General features: G+C 37.8%; 1 protein-coding gene across 3 annotated transcripts in view; it reads left to right on the top strand.

The window, feature by feature from the left end:
• CCDC186 (coiled-coil domain containing 186) overlaps window positions 1-21243 on the top strand; it is a 40820-nt gene extending 19577 nt beyond the window's left edge. For all 3 annotated transcript variants that reach the window (XM_064514247.1, XM_064514248.1, XM_026096149.2), the window contains 13 exons: window positions 1892-2020; window positions 2952-3164; window positions 4657-4776; window positions 5317-5421; window positions 5759-5857; window positions 6550-6636; window positions 7420-7562; window positions 10571-10826; window positions 11994-12183; window positions 13265-13345; window positions 14371-14581; window positions 16332-16551; window positions 17191-21243. In XM_064514247.1, coding sequence (XP_064370317.1) covers window positions 1892-2020; window positions 2952-3164; window positions 4657-4776; window positions 5317-5421; window positions 5759-5857; window positions 6550-6636; window positions 7420-7562; window positions 10571-10826; window positions 11994-12183; window positions 13265-13345; window positions 14371-14581; window positions 16332-16551; window positions 17191-17274 — 1938 coding nt within the window. In that variant the 3' untranslated portion in view covers window positions 17275-21243. The remainder of the gene's footprint in view (window positions 1-1891; window positions 2021-2951; window positions 3165-4656; window positions 4777-5316; window positions 5422-5758; window positions 5858-6549; window positions 6637-7419; window positions 7563-10570; window positions 10827-11993; window positions 12184-13264; window positions 13346-14370; window positions 14582-16331; window positions 16552-17190) is intronic.
• The last annotated feature ends 334 nt before the right edge of the window (window positions 21244-21577 follow it).

Below are 21577 nucleotides of genomic sequence, written 5' to 3'. Positions count from 1 at the left end.
TCCCTTATTTTTCATTATAAACTGCTGCATCTGCTGATAGTGAGTATGTGTAGTTACAGTTATAAATGTTAATATAGGGAGTGTATAAAGAGTAGAGCATATCAACTGTGGTATTGCACATTATTTTGGTATTACCGTTCCTATGTATGGACATTTCTTCAATGAATTGGTCAGAACCATGACAGGCCAAAGAGGAGCATCTATAGCGTGTATTGGTGTAGGCTAGTGTTAGTCTGGGAAGGGAAGGTATCACATCAAGTGTCACTGCTTCAGAAGCAGTCACTGATACTCCTACAGTTCCTCAGCCTAGTTTTAAAAGCTGCTTGTGGCTTAGAAATCTGGTGACAGATAATATTTAAACTCTTAATTTCTTTGTATTGAAGAACTGGTGATATCACTCTAGTTGTCAGATATTTTTCTGTTGTCTGCATCACGCAGAAATCTGCTCCCCAAACAGTATGTCAGGCTTACTGTGTTCCTGAAGAACACATTCAGACTGAAGAGCACATTCAGACATACAGAAACTTAGTCTGTCTTTGGTTAATTTCAAAGAATCACTGAAAATCGATGATGTGATTGAAAATTGAATTGAAAAGATTTGTGTGTGTGTTAAACTACAATTTGAAATCACATGAGCCTGAATACATCAGTATGAGTAGTTTGCTCATGATCTCTTGTCTGTGTTTCCATGATATCACCCAGATTTCATGAAGATGTACCATGCAGCAACTGCTTTATCCCATTCCGAAAAAATACTTGTGGGGGAGTTTTTCTCTGGTTTCCTGTCAGATCAGTAGGATCTGTGTTTGATATCACTTGTCCACAGATGATTTTAGAAAATACTGGTTTTGGGTGTAATGTTTTGATATTGTAGTTGGATAGCAACTGAAGTTTTAAGGTAAGTTTCAGTAAAACACTGATTGTTTTTTTTCAATGCCATGTGAGTGTTTGTAATGTGATAATTTTTGTCTCTTCAAGTAAATAAAAGCTCAACTGCAAGCAAAAAATGCATGTGTGCTTGCACATGTGAATTTTTTTTGCATGCTAGGCAGTGATTCATTTGCAAAGCTAAAGAGGGTAGGCAACAGAAGTATTTAACTTATTGCCTTTGATGCAGGAATTTGCACAAAAATATAACATGCTAACCCTGATATCTTTACTCTTAAAACTAATGAAAAAAATCGGACTTGATGAATTGACTTTTCCCTTGGACAAGACGACAGTCATTAAAGCACAGTTTGAGCAGCCTTTGGGCAGCATTACAGTTTCATAGCTACCACTTGCTCTTGTGCTAGTGCTGCTCCTTATTGTTGCACTAGTGCTTGTGTGGCTGTGCAGTGAACAAGCTCTGGGAAGTGTTCCAGTTATTATTCTTCAGCTGGATCAGTTCTCTGATCTGGTTCACTGGGCAGCTAAAGAAACATGCCAGCACAATGACTGAGCACCCCTTATTTGCTGAGCTATTTTTCAATGAATTAATTCCTGGTCCAATTCAGTATGGATGCATGAATACTTTGCTGGCACACAGTGGAGGAGGTGGCCCAGGGGTAGCAAAAAAAGGGTGGAAGATGAAGCAGCTTGAGACAGCAGCCAGCCCTCCTTTGGCATCTCATCACTTGTCATTAATCTCTCTTTTTAATGTAGTGGGTTATTATGCATCATGTCTTACTTGACTTCATACAGTTGTCTCATTGCAGATGAGAATTGGCTTCTTTCATGCTCATACTTTAATACAAAGCTAGATGTTGATACTGGCTGTTGCAGCTTGAAAAGTGTAAAATGTATGTAAAGATCTGATGTAGCATCTGCTTTTGTGTGAAATGTTCCTATCTGTACAAAACATGATCAAAGTCTTTTTTCCTATAATTATATCATAATGTCTTCTTTATAGCTAGAAGCAAGAATAGAAGAGCTTAATAAAGAAGTGAAAACTAGTAAAGACAAACTTTTAACCCAAGATGCAGCAGCCAAAAATGCTATTCAGCAGTTGCATAAAGAGATGGCATTTCGAATGGACCAGGTAATGTAGAAAACTTCTAATTGCTGAGCATCTCATGAACAAACCTACTTCATGTAGGAAACATGCAGCCTAAGTTGTTAAATCATGAGATTAGTCAAAATTTTCCAAAACTGGAATTACTACAGTTCAGTTATGTATGCATTTGGTAACTAGCATCAATTTCCGAATAGCTGTTAACGTTCTAGAGTGACTGATACCCTGCTTTTTAAACATATGTGTTTATATAAATACAATTCAGTCCTCAAAGACATTTAATTTTCCCTGCCTGTAAACTGATCTGAGTTTAAAAGAGGCTAAAAGCTGGCAGTTGCTATTACTTGTCAATTAAACTAATACTTTTCTCAAATGGAACACAAAGCTCTTATTTTTGTCTCATGGGTTGTTGAGAGCTTTCTTTTTTCCTTCTTAGTACCATATAATATAGAGGAAAAATACTTAATATTAATTCTACAGCTCAGTTTCTGCTGCTTTTGTTTATATAAAGTGAAACTTAGCAATCCAGGGCAGGAGGGAGCCCCATCTGATAATGGATAATGATTGTGCAATTCATATGTGGACAGAGGAGGAGAGAGGACTGATACTGAGTATTTGCAAAAATACTTTGTTGCTAAAATTTATCAGATGTACTACTTTCTTTCTGAAACAACGGATTGTACTCAAAATTACTAATATGCTGATAACTCAAGATGTTTAGCTTTGAAACTGCAGCTGCTTGGATATATATTTACTGTTACAAATATGAATAATTCCAGTTGAATCAATTGGACTCATGATAGTTATGTAAGGGTCTAATGTTGGTCTTTGCAAAACTGAAGCTTTTGAGTTCCACTTTGTTATGCTACTATACTGCAGTGCTGAACATACCCAATATTGGCTTATAAAACCTAAATACTAGTGCAAGGTTAACTCATTCTATTTAAATATTTTCCAGGCAAACAAGAAATGTGAAGAAGCACGCCATGAAAAGGAAACAATGGTGATGAAATATGTTCGAGGGGAGAAGGAATCACTTGACCTCCGAAAGGAAAAGGAGATACTTGAGAGAAGGATGAGAGATGCAAACAAAGAAATTGAAAAGCATACTAATAAAATCAAACAGCTTTCTCAGGAAAAAGGAAGATTGCACCAGCTCTATGAAACCAAGGTGCTCTAAGCATTACTATATAGCTTAAGTAAATAATTAAAAGCACTCTCAAACAACCTGCTGGTTTGCTATTACACTTGGTGAAAGAAACCTGTTTTCATTTGTTTTTGCTGTATAGCCATGAAAGAACCCCTTTCCTCTGGGGAAGGGGAAGAAGTAACTTAACTCTTTATTGTCATCATTTTGAAATCCCCTTTTATATTTCCTTGAATACTAGTTTGTAAAGCAGTACTCCCTTTTGACAAAATTTGAAATTCTCTGTTGCAGGTGCCTGGATTTTTGGGGGACTTTCTTTAAGATATTTGTTTTGTTTGGTGTTTTTTAAGACTGTAGTGACATTAAATTATTGCAGTCTATTGCAATTTTTGCAAGTTTTTTCACCCTTTAGTGTCCATTTTGTACTATATTCCTTTAAAAAAAATCAATAATAAAGCAATAGGATTTTTCAGGCCCAGTTGCAAAAATTTGGCACTTTTTTGTAAGTTAGTAAGAGATTTTCGTCAGTCTCTTTAATTATCCAGATCTCCTTATAGTGTGCTGCACAACTGTATTTCATGTGGAAGATCCAGCAATTGATGAATTGAGGTCAGACTTTGCTATATTGATTTGCTCTCCTTCTTTTGAGCAATTGTACCATGCACTGTTGACAAGAACAGATGGATCAGAAAAATACATGTTATTGAAAGTCCTAAAAATTATGCTTCTGATGCAGAAAATCACACTAGTGTCCTCCCCCCCCCCCATGAATGGAAAGTGGGAGCACAAGTTAGGTTTCCTAAACAAAACTTAACCTGCTATATATCTTCAGACTAGAGACTTAACAGGGATTGTACTGCCCTCACACGGTGCTTCTGCAAACTTCTTTTTGGTAAGATAGACCCATTACTACAGAAACACAGTGTGGACTTTTGGCTTACTGCAGTGGTCTGCAGATACTGGTATAAAAGATCAGTCCAGCAGCATGCTTCTGTTAACATCATCTTTTGGCACTGACTTACAGGTTGGTGATTTGAGCTGTATACATCTTGCTGTCAGTGCTCCCTGTAGTCTGTACCTGTAGAGTAGGTAACACCCTTCCATTGGTGTCACAGTTTTAGTCTGTAGCTGTCTATAATTTTACGACCTTGCCACTTCGAACCTGCATCTTTTCACCAAGTTGGCAAAAAAGAGCAAAATGGGCCTTTACAGCTGACCCAGGAGATGCATATTTTAGACCTGACTACTTTGTGCTTTTTAACACATACATAATGTTAATGTATATAAAAGCTGCATTTTAATGCAGCTTTATCTTACTACTCAAAGCTGAATGCTTATATTTTTTACTGGATTAAGGGCTAAAGTATTACTGAATGCTGTTAATTGTGTGCATGTTTTTGCAAAATCACGACTTTAAAAATCCTACACTTGGCACTTTCATATGAGTCTGGTTGTTGTAGAAGCACTGGATGATTTAAATCCATAAAATAAAACCTATGCTATTTTCTTTTCTTAGGATGGCGAAGCCACTCGACTGAACAGAGAAATAGAAAAAATGAAAGAAGAAATCAATTCTCATGTTATCAAAGTAAAATGGGCTCAGAACAAATTGAAAACAGAAATGGATTCACACAAGGTTAGTGAAGTGGTACTGTGACATGAAACTGCAGTCAATGAAATGTAGATGCTATGCTAGTTCCTTTTTTTAGTATCGCTAAAATCTGCTTTTAAAAGGTTTTTCTTTGATTTGACCACATGCAGTAGAATATAGTAGTGCTTCTAAAGATACTGATACTGAAGTGAAAGTGTTGAAAGGGTGTGATGCAGCATTTGTGGGGCAGGGGGGATTTTGTTTTATCCTGATGATCACCTTTTAACTTAGTTTCTTGTATGACAGATTTAACTCAATCTGTCATCTGAAAATGTGCACAGCACATAACCAAGAGGTCCTTCTGTACTTTCAGTGTTGGAACAAACAAAATTACGTTAACTGTTGAATGGAAGCAAGAAGAAGAAAAATACTGGATATAGATCTCTTGCTGTTGATTTATTTCAAATGTGAAATAGGAAACCGTTGCTATGAGAAATGCTTTTACCTAAGTTAGGCTGGATTAATAGCTGTACTGATTATTCATTGCTATTTGTGGTTGGTTGGTTTTGTTTCCTTATTTTTTAGGAAACCAAGGATCGCCTCAAAGATGCGACAACAAAATTAACTCAAGCGAAAGAAGAAGCAGACCAGATAAGGAAAAACTGTCAAGAGATGATAAAAACCTATCAAGTAGGCATACTTTCTCAGGAGGTGAAATTAATGTTTAGCATCAGGTCTCTCCCTCTCCCCCTTCTATCTTAAACTGCAGTAGGGGAGAATTACCCAGTGCAAGCTACAAAGCTATGAAGACCAGTCACAGATTTCCTTACTTGGAAAGCTTCTAAATAAGAGGAAAGATGTTCATCTTTATTGGTATGCAGTGGGGTGGTCCTGACATGTTCAGAGTTACTAGATACACACCTATTGGAAAGAGGTTTGGTGATGCAATATTGTGTACGTGTTCCTAAAACAGGAAAGGGGAACATAAAGCTCTAAAACTGCACTTACATATCTTGTTCCCTTTTAGGAGTCAGAAGAAATCAAATCAAATGAATTGGATGCAAAGCTGCGAGTAACAAAAGGAGAACTAGAGAAACAGATGCAGGAAAAGTCTGACCACCTGGAGGTAAATACATGGTGATATCTTTAGATGTCTTTAGATGATTTTGGCTTAATTCCACATCCCAGATGCCTGCCTCCAGCCATGATTTTGGAAGATATTTTTGGCTATTACATTGGATCTACTTCTAAGAACAAATTTATGGAAAAAAGGAGGGTGTTACAAGGACAAAACTGCTTTTTCATTTTATAAATATTAATGTTAGTATGGTTTAGAATGCAAATTCAGCTGATAGGCAGGATTGCTTTTTACCATCTGGTATTTTACCAAGCTGTATGGTGAAAGGGAGACAGGGAACAGCCTTTATTCTCTCACTCACTGTAGAGGTTTGCTAGCCCCAAAACTAGATTTTGTAGTGATTCAGTCCTTGTCTTGCATGCTGGATCCACTCACAGTTCTCGTGTATGTCATCTTCAGTGTTAACCCAGTGTCAGTTTGCCTAGAACTTCCCCCTGAGGCAGTTGTGATGTTGGTTTGTACAATTAAAACCAGAGTGCATAATCTCATTTTTGCTTTCTGTTCTTCTGCGAATAAAAAGCTTTTATGCTTTGCTTTGTTTTACTTATTAAAAACAAACAAACCTTTAGGGTATTTGTCTTGCCTCAAGCCCTCTCAGATGTTAGGCCTAAATTCTTTTGGCATCCCAGGGTGCCAGTGTCTGTTTAGATTTCTCAAGCAGTTTTTTACCCTTTAAAAAGGTGCATCACGCAAAAATAAAAGAACTGGAAGACCTGAAGAGAACGTTTAAAGAGGGCATGGATGAGCTTCGAACACTAAGAACAAAGGTAATGTGTTCTGGGTTGCTATGGAGCTAAGGTGCTATATTGAATTTTCGAATGAGATTAAATCGAATCAATTCATTATATTTTTACTACTTTTTAAATAGTGTGGCATGGAGACTGGCTGACATGGGACCAGAAGGATACATAACTGTGACTCTGGGCAGCCTTTCTTAGGGAATATCAGTTGATCCATAATACAGTGCTCTTTTGTTTCATGGTGTACACCTCATTTGACTCCATACTTTTGGAAAACATTTTAGTAAACACCCAGTAGAGTTAGTAACTTGATAAATGAAAAATGTTAGTAAACTTTTTCCATCTCTGAACCTAGGTTTGTGGAGGTCATACGTGTGGCCTGTGATGGCATAGAGAATATGCTAACCATAACTTCTGAATGGTCTGTAGATCAGCCTGCTGGCCACTCCGTTCAGATCGGAGATTTAGCAGTGTGGGACCTTCGTAAAATGGAGGAAGACATGATATGCAGTTGGCTTGGCTAACAGGGAAAAGATGATGGCTTTGAATTTTTGGTCCATCAGGCCCATATGTTTGAGTATTTTGGAAAGACTAATGTTAATCCTGCTTACTTCATTTGATGATTTTTGAAGATGTTATTTTTTGCCTGTTTATTTTTTTGACTTTATTTGGCCTGTGTGATATATTTTGGATTTTATCATTCTGAGCAACCAAAAAAAAAAAGCTTTGTACAATGGTCTAGACATTTGATCAAAATAATTCAGTTTGAAGTTTGCCAGAAGAGTAAATAGTTTCTCATTTTCAACTTAGGTAAAGTGTCTAGAGGATGAACGTTTGAGAACAGAAGATGAATTATCCAAGTATAAAGAAATCATTAACAGACAGAAAACTGAAATTCAGAATTTGCTGGACAGAGTCAAAATTGTAGATTGTCTGCAGGATCAACATCAGAGGTACAACTAAGTACTTTGAGGACTGATTTGTCAGATTTTCTTGTCATTAATGTTTTTCTTTATTGAAATTACTGATGCTTTAAAATATGTTCTAATTTAGAGAATCTATGTTCTAATTTAAGCATCTTTTCTAATCTAATTCAATATTGCCAGTATTGGAGATAACTTTGGCCTTTTATAAATAAGCCAAGTGGATTGAGACTGGTAAATCTAATTTTATATCTCTCACTATCAGGATAAGAAGTGCTTGCTTTCCAGCATACTCTAAGGGAAGTTGCATCTTCTAGAATTCTGCTCAGTGCTCATTTTATTGACAGACTGGGGGAAAACAACTGAACTGGAAAAGCAGATCTCTTTAATTATGATGGATTAATTTAAGTATTTAACAAAAACAGCTTAATATCTTTGGCCACTGTTGTATTCAGATAGTCAATGTTAGGAGCACTTGTATTTCTGAGGGACTAGCACTGGTTCTGCTGTGTTGAAGTGTCCTCATTTAAGAATGTGAGGGAAATAAAGTTTTCTTGGAGAGTTTGGTTCACAAACTCTTTCAAATGTCTAAACGTAGTTTTGTTTCCATATGGTACATATGAACTGGACTATAAACAAATGCTGTCCTCTTCACTGATTCAAGCAGTGTTGCTAGGTTCTAACAGAACCACCCACGTGTCTCCCCTGTGCTTTTAAATAATTATTTGTTACTGAAAATTATTTCAGCAAGTGTGCGCTTTCCTAAGTGTTCAGAGAATGAAGCATCTTCCATTTGCAGTGTGCTAGTCAGCTGCATTGGCACTGTCATAAGTCTTCCTAGGGAAGCTGCAGCTAGCTATCGAGATAACTGAAGCTTACACCTTGATCAGTAGTGTGTGTTTGTTTGTTTGTTTGTTTTTTTCACTTGGAATCTTTCCAAATGAATTAAAACTTCAAATGTGTTTTCCAATTATCTTTTCATCTTAACAATAGTAGAGAGACATGCTAAAATGTCCATGTCTCTTCTATTCCTATAAAACTTGGATCAAAAGTATTTTTAAAATCTCTTTTCCGTACAACGTTTTATTATCCCTACATCTGTCTTTGTATAGTTCTATATTTCTCTTTCAGAATAGCTTAAACATGTTTTTGATACTCCCTAGAATGTTTGATAAAGCTGTGGAATCTCAAACAGAGTTAAAACTTGAATCAGTAAGTTCCTGTTATCATCTGTGAAACAAATTTTAGAATCTTGACCTCTGTTATTTTTGTTTACAATAAGCAAACCTACTGCCTTTCATTTTCTTGAAGTAAATGGAAGGAATTTTCTCTTAATTCAAGCAAAATGTTGTGTGTGTTCTCAGAAAAAGACAAAAGAAGCGGATTTCTTCAGTCTAGCGAGAAGACTGAAGTGAGACATGTCCTTAAATGCATGAAACACTTAAAGGGAATGTTCAGCTATTCTTCATATACACAAGGAAGGATAGAAATAGAGTTTTGTAGGAAAGATGATATCAAATTGAATGCTAGGAAGCACTTTATGACTGAGCTAGATACTGATTACCTTCAGTGTTGCAGGATCTCCTTCTTTGGAGAATTTTAAGGACAAACTAGAGATCTCTTCCAGAATGGTCTAAATATGTGTCCTGTCTGGTTCAGCCCTGATTGTTAACTAGAAACTTCTCATGTTGTAATGAAACAACATATTTAGAAATGTAATGTAGATTTTGACATAGGTTTTCAATGGGAGCTATGGATGAGGTTTTTTGCAGCATAAATAGCTGAAAAATTCACATCTACTGTAGTTGTTCAGTCTTCTGTCTTCTGAAAGATGGAACTAGCTTAGAGACTGTAAAGATGGGATGTATTACGTCTCATGTTCTTTGGGAGTGAGATGCTAACCATACTCCTGTTGTCACTGTATTAACTACATGAGATCTTCATTTTGGTAGTTGGAAGGATGTAACTTACAGTAATGGAGATCTAGTAAAATTCAGCTACCTTGTTTTACAAAATTGTACTTTATTTTCAAAATTACTAATATTTGGATTGTCTGAGCTCGTCTGTACTTGAAGGAACATGTTGATGTGGGGTGGGTTGTTTAAAGTGAATTGAGCTTCTTAGTAATTGCGCTGTCTGCCAAGGAATTAAGCAAGATCTGTGTGCTTGGTTTGTGTATCGTTTATTTTATTTTTGAATCTGAATGCACACACTGCATGTCAGAAAGGGAGGACTTTTTCCCTGAAGTCAGAATATGAGGTTTTTAAAAGGTGCAGAAAATCCTATGACTGAAGAACTAATGAAATAATATTGCAAGAACAAATGAGAGAGGAGGATGTTTTTAGTCTGGTTTATAAAATTTTTTCAGAATTAATTTTAATCACTTTCTCTAAAATGTTGATCTTAACTGAAGCTATGGCATTCTACCTTTCTCAAATGCATTGCAAGTGATATAATTAGTCTCTTCTTGGGAGTGCTTCAGTGGAAACAAGAACTGGTTTTGTAGAGGGTGGGAGAAGAGGGAAGGGAGTAAGAAAGTTCCTTTGAATCAGAACTGCACAACTTGAATAAGGATGTTTCAGAAGCTGCCATACTGCTTTCTTGGAGAAGCTTAGAACTGGAGTATTTCTCTGTCTCTTAAAGACAAGAAGTCCTCTTCCAGTATCACTACCTGTTTTGTATTTGCAAGCCTCCCTCCCATTTGCAGTATCTGTTTCCGAAGGTTTTGTTTAGACCCTGTACTGAAGCTCATGGAACTGAGTACAGAAAGGTAGTCTTCCTTGAGGAAGCTGATGGCTGTGTGCCCTTCTGTGGGGTGTGGGATCTCTTTGTCACTTTGGCATGACAGTGTGTCATGAAAAGAAATCTGCAAAACGTCTTGGCCTTTAAAACCATCCAGTGACTGGCAGATTCTCTAGGGTGATGAATAGTTCATTTGCCTTATCTGATCTGGACCTTAATGCTTTTATTTTATAAATGTTCTATATTTGATGTTTTTAAACTCAAGCTGCACTAATAAGATGCAATTGTTTTGACAGAGACGGGCAAGAAATAAGTGCTTTAAAGGAAGAAGTAGACTGTCTCAATTCTCTAATTGCTGATCTCCAAAAGGACATTGAAGGTAGTCGGAAAAGAGAGTCTGAGCTATTGATATTCACTGAAAAATTAACCAGTAAGAATGCGCAGCTTCAGTCTGAAAACAATTCCTTACAGAGCCAGTTGGATAAGCTCTCTTACAGCGAAAGAGAGCTACAGAATCAGCTGGAATGTGTTCGACAGACTAGAGATGATCTGGTGAGTACAGCATACAGTGTGTTTTTTGTACTAATAAGATGTCTGATACTAATAAAGATGTAGGATATGAATCCCACCTTGTGTCCCTGCTTATCTAAATGTAGGGCTCTAGTGCTACTTTAGATGCCCCTGGGTTTTGGAGATTATATGTGGAACAGGCCGCTATGGCACAGGACCTGCAAGAGAACCATGTCCTCCTGGAATCCAGGCAGGGTGCTGCAGGGCTTCTTGGATGGCACTTAGGTGTCTTCACCCCAAGTGAAGGCAGAATCTTAGGCTTTCCTGAAGGCTTTAAATAAATTTTATACTGATTGCCTGGCTTTTATTCCTGACCATTTGGTCTGAGTGGTTAGCCTGGGGCAAGTCAAGCTTCAGAAAACTTGTGAATACGTGGTACAAGCCCTAGAAGTGCTGTAACTTGGCTTCAGCGTTGACAGATTCACTTTTAGATGTGGGGACAATTTTCTTACGCTTTGCAGTATCCATCTCTGTGCTATTTACTACTTTCTCAGCTTTTCAAATGCACGCACCACTCATTAGTTTGCACTTGCAACAGGAAAAGCTTAAGCTTGGAGCAGACTGTAGCTACTGTTTGTTCATACATCAGTGGCTTGCATGTGACCACTGCAGTGTCTTGAGTTTGCCACTCCGCTAGAGTAATAGCAATGGAATATGAACACCTCGTGTTTTCTTGGGGGAAAGAAAACCAAGGCACCCTGCACTGATTCCAGTGGGTGTTACTGTGTTGCTATTTCTGCCTTTCTGGGAGGACAGAGTTGTTCTCTGTGCTGTCATTGAAACAATCTAAAGGTTTTAATTTGTGTATGAAACTTATCACTGCAAACTGTTACTTAGGTCACACTTGTGCTGTGATCATGAGGTAGATAAATGTCACGTTTAATAAGCTTGGTGCGTCACAAAAGTTAATGTGACTTTACAGCACAGCTCTGCATGGCACTGTACTTTGTCACATAAGTGTTTTGGAGGTAGTTCAGGAATCTTACTGCAGTGTTGCATTGTGCAGCTAATTCACAGTGGTAGTGATCAGCCTAATAAAAAAGATGAGATTCTCAGGTAAAAAGCGAAGTGCAGGTTTAGAGCTACTGAGCGTACAGATAGGCTGGACACTTTTTAAAAAATGATTTAAAAGAAAAAAATCAATTTCAGGCCACCAAGTTGCAGAAGGAGGAAGACCTACGAAAGCTAGAGGTTGAGACACTACAGGCTCAGCTGGCTTCAGAGCAGAAGGAACTAGCAGCAAGGAAGATCCACGTGGATGAACTGAGAGATGAACTAGCTACCCAGAAGCGCAAAAACGCAGCAAACCTGAAAGATCTCACCAAACAACTTCAGCTAGGTTGACATTATTTTCAGATATAATAAGTCAGCCCAGTTTGTAACCTCCTTCACACAGTCTGTTAGAGACTATGGTCCTGTCTGTGTTCATGCACTCCTTGGGTACAACCCGCGCAAGCTCTCCGTGACCCTAAAGAAAATAATAGTGAGTGGGCAAGCTGAATCTTACAAGTGGGAAACTGTAGTTACAGTAAAAAGGCCTTAGAGTTAGTCTCAGCTATAACTTTTGAAATGGGCTTATTCATAAAATGAAAGCTTGATTTCAAAGTAGCTTATTCTTTATTATCCTATATGTGACTACTGAAATGTCTCTGTTTCTGAGTATATATGAATCATGGTCTGTGTAGGAGACTGCCAACAAATTTTGAATGTATTCCTAACTGCTGACTGTGTCAGGAATTATGGATGGTGATTATTATCTAATGTACTAAATAAAGCACATTAGTTATTAATGATTGATATGGAGGGACTGTTCTATCAGCAAATAGAAATCATTAAATACCCAGGAGTGCATATACTCTGAATGCAAGCTGATTTGAATATAATTAAATCTTTGTTGTGGAACAGATACCTATTTTTTTGTGCCTGCATTGTGCAGGAGGAAGTTCTGTATGCTTTTTTGTACATATATGAACAGTTGTACATTTTCTTTCTTATCCTTATTAAACGAACGGTGCTTCTGGGCACAAGGCCTATACTCGACTACCATCACTATTGGGAGGCATGAGATACCATAACAGAGCTGCTGTTCTGTCATTCATTAGTTACTTACATAGTGGTCCTAATCAAAAGTAAAATCAGATTTAAGCCTTACTGTTCCCAGTCAGCCCTACGAAGGGTATTACCCCTTCAGTTGGGAGCTACTGCATTCTTTGTGGATGTGGCATCCAGGTACTTCATGGTTGGGGGTGGGGAAAGGAAGAGGGACTGTTTGTTATTTGTCTTTGTTGATCATAGTTGCTGACGTTTTTTCAGTTGTCAGACTGTTAAATTATTGCAGATCGTAAGGGTTTGGATATGCTGCATCCTGGATTTTTTTCTTTAGTCTTCTGTTGGTAACCATCATTTTATTATGCTTTCAGCACGGAGGAAATTGGATCAGATGGAAAATGGTAATTATGACAAAGAAGTCAGCAGCATGGGGAGCCGTTCCAGTTCATCAGGTAATACAGCAGATAGCAGGGCTGACAGAACCATCCTTTGCTCTTAATAAGGTTGCCATGGTGTGCTGCTATGAGCCTTGCTCCTTCTATGACTTGCACACATGTAGTGTGTGGGCAGTCTCCCATTAAAGCTGACAAAATAGCCTTTAAGCACAAAAATGCAGTTGGCTCTGAATGCAATTGCAGGTGCTTATTCTTATTACAAGATTAAAGTTCAATGTTTATATCTTTTTTTTTTTCCTTTTTTATTTTTTAAATGACTGCCTTTTTGTTGCTTTTATGTTTGGAGGAAGCTCAGAGGACTCTAATGAATAGAAGACCCTCTTAAAAGCTGCTTCCAACATTGCTTAATTGCACTATTGACAGTTGCCACTGTGTAAATGGTCAATCAATCAGCATGTTTAGAGGCACTCATATATTTGTGCAAAATTTGTTAACTCTTTTACTTCTAATTAGATAAAAAGTATCTTCAGCACTGAAAACGTCATCTATTTTCTTCAATATGTTTGAGTTTTAAACTAGTTTAAATCTGTCCAAGTATCTTGTAATCTTACTATGTAAGAGGGACTGAGCTTGAAATACTTGCTTTGCTCTCTGTTCTCCTTGCTATTTCTAAGTGATGGATGCTGCAGAGTGTTTATATATAAGGCTTTTGCTAGTCTGTACGCAGTTTTCATATGTTTGTAATTTTAGTAGACTCTCTAAAACTGATCTGTTTAAAGTCAGCTCAGTCTTGTATAAGGTGTAATACTAGTATGAAGGCACTTAGGAATAAGCTTTACTGGTGTAAGCACAATTATACTGGTGGAAGTATGTTCATGCTAGGGGGCTATACTACTGTTTCAGCATGTATAGGTAAAGTTCTATCAGTATTGCTTATATAGAAACTCAGTAGCATCTAAGCGAGATTGACATTTGAAAATACTTTATTTATCCTAAACTACTGAGAATGTAATGCACTGGTGGGAGACATTCTACCTGGTGTAATAGCAAAAAGAGCTTTACAAATGCAAATGTATTGGCAGGTTCCCTTAATGCTCGCAGCAGCAACGAGGATCGGTCGCCTGAGAATACTGGATCTTCAGTACCTGTGGATAGCTTCCCAGAAGTGGACAAGTCTGTCTTGATTGAAAGAATAGTAAGACTACAGAAGGCACATGCTCGAAAAAATGAAAAGATGGAGTTCATGGAGGATCACATTAAACAACTAGTGGAGGAAATCAGGAAAAAAACTAAGTATGTTTTGAGTTAGGTTTATATGATTTCTCAGTTTTCAGCTGCTGCACTGGACAGAAGTATTCTGGATTTTATTTAAGACAAGTAATTGTCTGAATGAAAGTAGTTACGACATTATTTCAGTGACAGTAGACCTCAAAGATATAGTTAATCCTAGATGTTTTTTTCCCCCCTTATCTATTCCCAGCTGTTAATGTAATTGGTGTCTGAGTTGTTACCTTCCTATCTATGTCTTGGGTCCATTACTACAAAAATTTGTTAGGAGGAATAGAATAGTGCAAGTTTTTTGGTAGCAAAATGGTCACCTGGTTCCTGATTTCAGGTGGATCATTGGCTAACAGGAGTTCAGTCTCTGTATGCTTAAAAGGGTGCTGATTGTAAGTATATTTTAGAATGAGAGACTGCATAATTCCAGATTAGTCTGGCATTGCATGCCAAACATATTATATCTGAACAAAAGATGGTCTGTATTTAACATGTGATGCAAGATTCCACTTGCATGGAAACCTACCCTTTGAGTGATGGCTGGAACATGGAGGAAGAAATTGTGGCATATACCTTCTTCTGAAAAGTATTGTTGACTGCTAAGTACAGCCCCTTCTTAACCTGCCTATACCCTTCTACTCATATGGTACCATTTTAAGCGACTAGATTACAGCTTGTGAAGACTCTTAAGCAGAACATCTGTATTTATTATTTCATCTTCAGAAACCTTAAGGCCTCGATTCCATGTCTGGAGTCTGTAAACACTATAACAAGAAAGGCAAAATAATTTAAATTACATAGTCTAGGCATTATTTTTAATCTTTACATACTTTGTCTGGTGTTTTTAATTACCTGATATCAGTCGTTCATTAGAGGCTGTACAATATTCAGGACTTGTTTCCTTTAAAAGTTCATGGTGTAATTTTACTATTGTCAACTTCTCCAGCTCACTTCAATGAAAGTTAAGTGATAGCTATGAGCTGGATGAACAGTGTTTCTTCAATAACTGTTTAATAACAGATGATTTTAGCTCTGGGTCCAGGCTTAAAAGTGCTAAATATTGCTGCCCAATTATCTCAGACTGAAAACATTCAGGATTTAATATCACTTACCTCAGTTGCTACTGAGAACTGTCAGTATTGCTGCAAGTCTAACCCCAGGGTCTCAAGTCAGGCAGAAAGTGAGGCATATAATCATAGCCATTGCTGGAAAAGTTGGTTTAAGCAACATTTCTTATGTGCATAAGATCTCTGAACATGTTTGAGCACAGTACCTAGATGTGCAGGTTACCATCCTAGAGTCCTTCTAGCTCTCATGGTTTACTTAATTTGTAGCACCATTTCCAATTTCATCATGCACTGCTACACTAATGGAGCAGATCTGCCCTGTGTGGTGAGAAGGGCAGTTCTTCTGTGGAAAACTAATCTTAAAATTGGAGATTGTGTCATATTTCATATGACAGACTTCAACTGCACAGTGTTTCAAATTTTGGGGTAAATTTAAATCGCACTTAAGTGGGATTGTCCAGCATGTTTGACCTTTCAGGAAAGAGAAGTAGATAGGCATCTTTTAAGCACCCTTTTTGCTCCAGCAGCATGAGTACTACTTCAGATTCCTCTGAATATGTAGTCCTTGCACACTCTTGTAGACAAGACACACACGCACACATACACACACAAGATACCAGGATTTTGAAGTTACTTCGTCTGCCTTTTCACTGCCTTGTAATGCTGTGATGTCTTTTTTAACTTTTTTTTTCCCCCAGAATTATTCAGAGTTACATTTTGCGGGAAGAAGCTGGAACACTTTCCTCAGAGGCCTCTGACTTCAACAAAGTACATTTGAGTAGGCGGGGTGGGATTATGGCATCTCTGTATACATCTCATCCTGCAGATAGTGGTCTCACATTAGAACTCTCCTTGGAGATAAACAGGAAGCTGCAGGCTGTGTTAGAAGATACCTTACTGAAGAATATTACACTGAAAGTGAGTAACTATGTTCTTTCAGCTCATTGTGAACTGGTGATGTTTAGTACTGAGTAGTCAAAGAGCACGTGAAGTAGATGACGTGGACTGTAACATGGTCCAATCTGAACCTCTTTTTTGGGGTCCCATAATATGATGCACTGATGAGCTGGCTCTCAGCAGTAAATTTTGGACTGCCTGCACAATCAGGGGAGAAGGGCCCTCTCCATACCCTTTTCCCATCATTGGGAATCAGTGACTTGTGCCTGGCCCTGTGCTAATAGCTGGGTACCATTTTGAGCTGTTGGGACAGCATGTCTGCTGTGATGAAAACATGGCAGGCTAGAAAATGTTCTGCAGGCTGCCAGCTGGGCTGCAGTATTGCAGAAGTTGGAAATCTCTTCCTGTAAGTATTGCTCCCCTTGAAGTGCTGTATCTTCTAGAGACAGCCCTTAGAATCTTAACTGCCTAAGACTTGCTCAGTTTCACATCCGTTATTGAAATGGGTTTGGCTTTCCCCGCTCCCAGCTAATCATTTTTTTGTTCTGGATACTTGAAATTTCAATCTGCTGACCTAGATACTAATTTTAACCTATTAGTACGTTTTGTGTCAATTGTCTCATTTTTCCTGTATTATCTATCTTTTTTTTTCTCCCAAAGGAAAACCTTCAGACTCTAGGAACAGAAATAGAACGGCTTACTAACCACCAGCATGAACTGGAAAGAAGAATGAAGCCAACATAACTAAAACTCTTACAGAATAACCAACACAAAGATGTAGAAAAGGCAGGTGCTACAGACCATTGCTTTTTTACAGTTTTCCTGAAATATGGTTACCTGCTAGCACAAGCATCCAGTACTTTACATATACAGCCTTTAACTATACAGGCTGTTCTTCATGTGAGAAAAGGTCTACAGGGTTTGGCATCAGTGTGGTTCCGTCTACCCAATACCAGCCTGAGATGTTGCTGAATTTTACTACACACTACACTGAGATAAAAAACTTTGTTTGAAATGACATACAGACGATTTGCAGTGTATACTGTGTTTTGAGTGAGTTGCAATGAGATTTTAATTTCTGCACTGTATAATTAATCACTTTTTTAATGATGGAGCTTGGAAAAATAAAGCTGATTATTTTTTAGTTGCTGTTGAACATATCCAGTGTTACTGAGCTTTTAAGGGCTTTCAGACATTACTTCCTCCCTTGCATATTTCTGGTATTTAGGTTGATTAAGCGTTTTTGACATGTGCATGGAAAAATGCTTTATCACAAAATTTGTTTTTTAAGTGATAGCCATGGTATTGCATATTTTCTACTTTAGGTTAATATTCAACTTGGTGTTTCCTTATTTAAAAGAAGTGAAACAACATTAAAAATAAGGGATTAAGAAACTTGCTGGTTCAGTTGTTGCATATGTGTGATTGAAACAAGCGTCAATTCAACAAATCCTATAAACCCCTGATCTTTTACATATATGATTCTAAAAAATTCTGATCTCAGGTAATTGGTTATTGAAGTTCTCTGCTTTCTAAATAATGAATAACATTTAAAAAGTAGGCGTTAAAATTGCCCACTATTACATGCGTAGAGAGAGACCACCTGATTCAATCTGTTTTCAGAATTTAAGCCTGCTGAGTTTTCTCATTTACTATGGATAGACCAGCCAGTGAAAGCAACCGTAAGAAATGGGAAATGTATTTAAGTGGGTTTGCAGTCTATTGGTTGGACTATAAAAGTGGCACAGAAATCTGTGAGACTCTTTAGTTTTCCTGTTGTGAAGGAGACTGTCAAAATGGCATAAACTCAGATCTGATTCTTAATCCTTCAGTGACTGTGTATGTGGTAGAGGAAGGATATCAAGATGACAAGATTCTAGTTTGTCACAATGTTATTTTCACATTTTAATTCCAGGATAATTTACAGGAAATGGAATGTCTTTATTCCAGCAGTAAATGCATAGATTTATGTATTTGTTGCCTTTTGATCAAAATTTATTGATCAGAGCCAGACCAGGTCCCAGTGTAAATATATATTTTGTCTTTTTATTAAGTATTTGCACTTCGTATTATCATGAAAAAAATATTTAGTGTGCACTTAAAACAGTAATGCTTCAGCTATTTAAATTAGAAAGGACACTTGAAATTTTTCTTTTGTCTTATCCCAGTTGCCATTCACATCATATATAAGACAAGAGGCCTGAATCCTGTAGCACGAGGGAGAAAAATTTATCAAAGCACCTAGACAACTTAGAGATGTGTGTGTGTGCTCTGTCTTCAGGTGCACTGAGTCACTTGAGCAGTTTTGGGGCTTTGTAATGAACTGAATTGAGCATAAGGGCCTAATTTGGTTCTTATGAGTAGTTTGGTGCAAGACAGTGAGACTTCCTTTTTATTTTCAAGATAGGCATCTCTGAAGGTACTTGCAAGGTTAAGGCCTAGTAAGTTGTCCAGAGAGCCTCTGGAGTCTTGAATAGCCAGTCCTTTTAGTGTAAGAGGATAAAGTAGTTTTTTAAAAAGGAAGGATAAAAACAAGTGATTTAAAACCTGATGAGCACTGTAGGAACTGTGACCCTTTAACCTGGATGGGTTTTTATACATATATCTTTTTTTTTAAACTCCTGAGAGCACTGGTTATACAAAGTTTTAGGGAATTTTGACTCACCCACTCATGGGACTCCTGCTTTGCTGTTTAAATGACGTGGAGAGGAAAATTTCAGGTTCTACTGAAACAGATTTGTCACCATCTTCCAGAAAGCTCAGAGCTCACCTTGAGCAAACAGGCAGTTGTTCCTCACTGAACTAGACCTTCTGTGGAAAAAAAGAATTTTAGGAAGAACAATTCGTATGTCAAAACGTAGCTTAGCTCTTGTATGTTTGTGTTTTCATGCTTTAACGTAACAGCTCTCTGAATACTTTCAGGCATTCAGCTGAATGACTCCATTATTTTAGATGCCATGTTAATATTGTAACCATCTATGTTCTTCAGGTGTATAATGTGAATGAAGGAGAGGTGTGGTGCAGATGGAATAAGTGCAATGATATGGTGGGAATTTTTACTACTTTTTGGCATGTTGTTTCTACTTTTAAGTTATTTGAGAAACCTTGTTAGTTGTCCTCCTGCCCTGCTGAAAATGCTGCTTCCTCTCTGTAACACGAGGTAAATTTTCAGACTTTTTTTTCTTGGTTATGGAGACACAAAGCAGTCCCCCCCCCCCCAATCCACTTTTTTATTGCATACTGTATCTATGTGGACCAAGGTTTTCTTCTAGATGCTTTATTTTAAACATACCTGTTAAAGATGGAAATGTCATTCTAGTTTGCATACTGGCAAATGACTAGAGTAAGCCGAGAAGTTTAAGTACATGACAGGGTCAGTTAGCAACTTTGCTTAGTAATGTTACTCATTCCTGAGAGGGAATGCTGTATTATCCATATAAATGTTGCTGTCAAGCCATCTGCCTTTTTCCGTGGGCTAGCCCATTAAGTGTCGGGAATCTAATATTGTTGGTGCACGCAGCAAGGATACTTTCTCTGAAAAGCTGTGTAATGACGAACAGGCTACTGGGTTTCTGAGGGATGGTTTCATATCACACAGGTGAACTCTGGCTGCTCTAGAGTAGATGCAAGACTTGTGCAGCAATCACATTTCACTTATTTTGGAAACTTATCATTGTGTTATGAATATTACTGAACATTGTCCTCAGATAAACTGGTATTTTGAAGACTGCCTGGAGCAGTTAGCTACATATGTGCCATTGAAATGCAGTGTCAGTTAGATACCTAATTGCCACAGGCTTTTTTTGGAAATGCCAAGCTTGTAGCTGGTTGCATCCTACAGGCAGGTGTCCTACATCTGTTTCTTGAATACTCAGGGTGCTCTTTTTAATGCAAACATCCCACATCCTGATGTTCTTAGAGGCCCTGCAGAAAAGCTGCCTATGCTTTTCCACCCTCTGTAAAATCCAGCACTGAAGTTGTCTAAAGCCAGACCTTCCTAACTGAAGGGTACCACTTCATGCTATAAAAATCACTGGTTTTCTGCACATAAACTTGTGCAATATTTTTAGTCTCCCAAAAGCAGTGGGGATCAACTTATGCTTGTCAGAGGTGTTCTCATCTTCTTCACCTGTTGCTGGCAACAGCTGCAGTATCTCCAACTGTTAAAACACAAGTTACTCTTTGGAAAACTCTTCATTAAGAGATTTGGTTCATAACTAAAATCAGATCTGTGGCTCCCACTGAATCGAGTTTAAAGCTGAGTGCTGGCATACTATGGAGAACTGGGATCAAGTCCCAGTGGTCCAGAGAACAAGGCCTGATGCATCCTGTAGGAATAGGCTCCTTTACTCTTTCAGCTGTCATTGGAAACAACTGTGATAAACGTTAACAGTAGGTGGCACTAGAATTCACATTTACTGTGCCTCCAAAACAACCCGAAACCTTTCAAAAGGCAAATTGCTGAGTTAGAGGGAGGAGGGTGGTACTTAGAGCTTTTTCAAGGTGGATGGGGTTTCCTTTACTTCCTATTTTTGTGTTCTGACAGTGAAACTATGTTGACTCTTCCAATATATGTATGTATGTTGTCTGAATATACACAAATGTCTATTGATTTAATTTTGTAGATACTTGTTTCTGTATAAAATTTTGGAAGACATCACTATACATTATGTATATATTGTACTTTGAAATAATAAACATACAAATATGTGAGTGTCTGTTTTGAGTCTGGTTTGCACCATTGCCTGTTTACCACAGTCTAACTCTAGATTGAACAGAGACCTGGGCTGTAGCTCTAAGTGAAGGCTTACGGTGGTGGCAGCGTGCCATGTTGGGTGGTAGTCATCTTTTCTGAGGGGGAGTTTTTCTTCTCATAGTGCAGAAATGCCCTCATGTGTGGCTTGTAAGCATGTACTCTGGGCTAAAAGCAAATTCATTGCTAGCTAATTGTTCTGGCTAGTATGGTGACTGGGAGTGCACTGTAAAATCACCTTCTTGTTTTCCTCCAGTAGGTATAACTATATATGCCAATATAATATCATCTGCA

The sequence above is a fragment of the Dromaius novaehollandiae genome, chromosome 6 (assembly GCF_036370855.1).
Source record: "Dromaius novaehollandiae isolate bDroNov1 chromosome 6, bDroNov1.hap1, whole genome shotgun sequence".
In the NCBI taxonomy this organism is placed as follows: domain Eukaryota; kingdom Metazoa; phylum Chordata; class Aves; order Casuariiformes; family Dromaiidae; genus Dromaius; species Dromaius novaehollandiae.
This window is presented reverse-complemented; position numbering and strand designations above follow the sequence as displayed.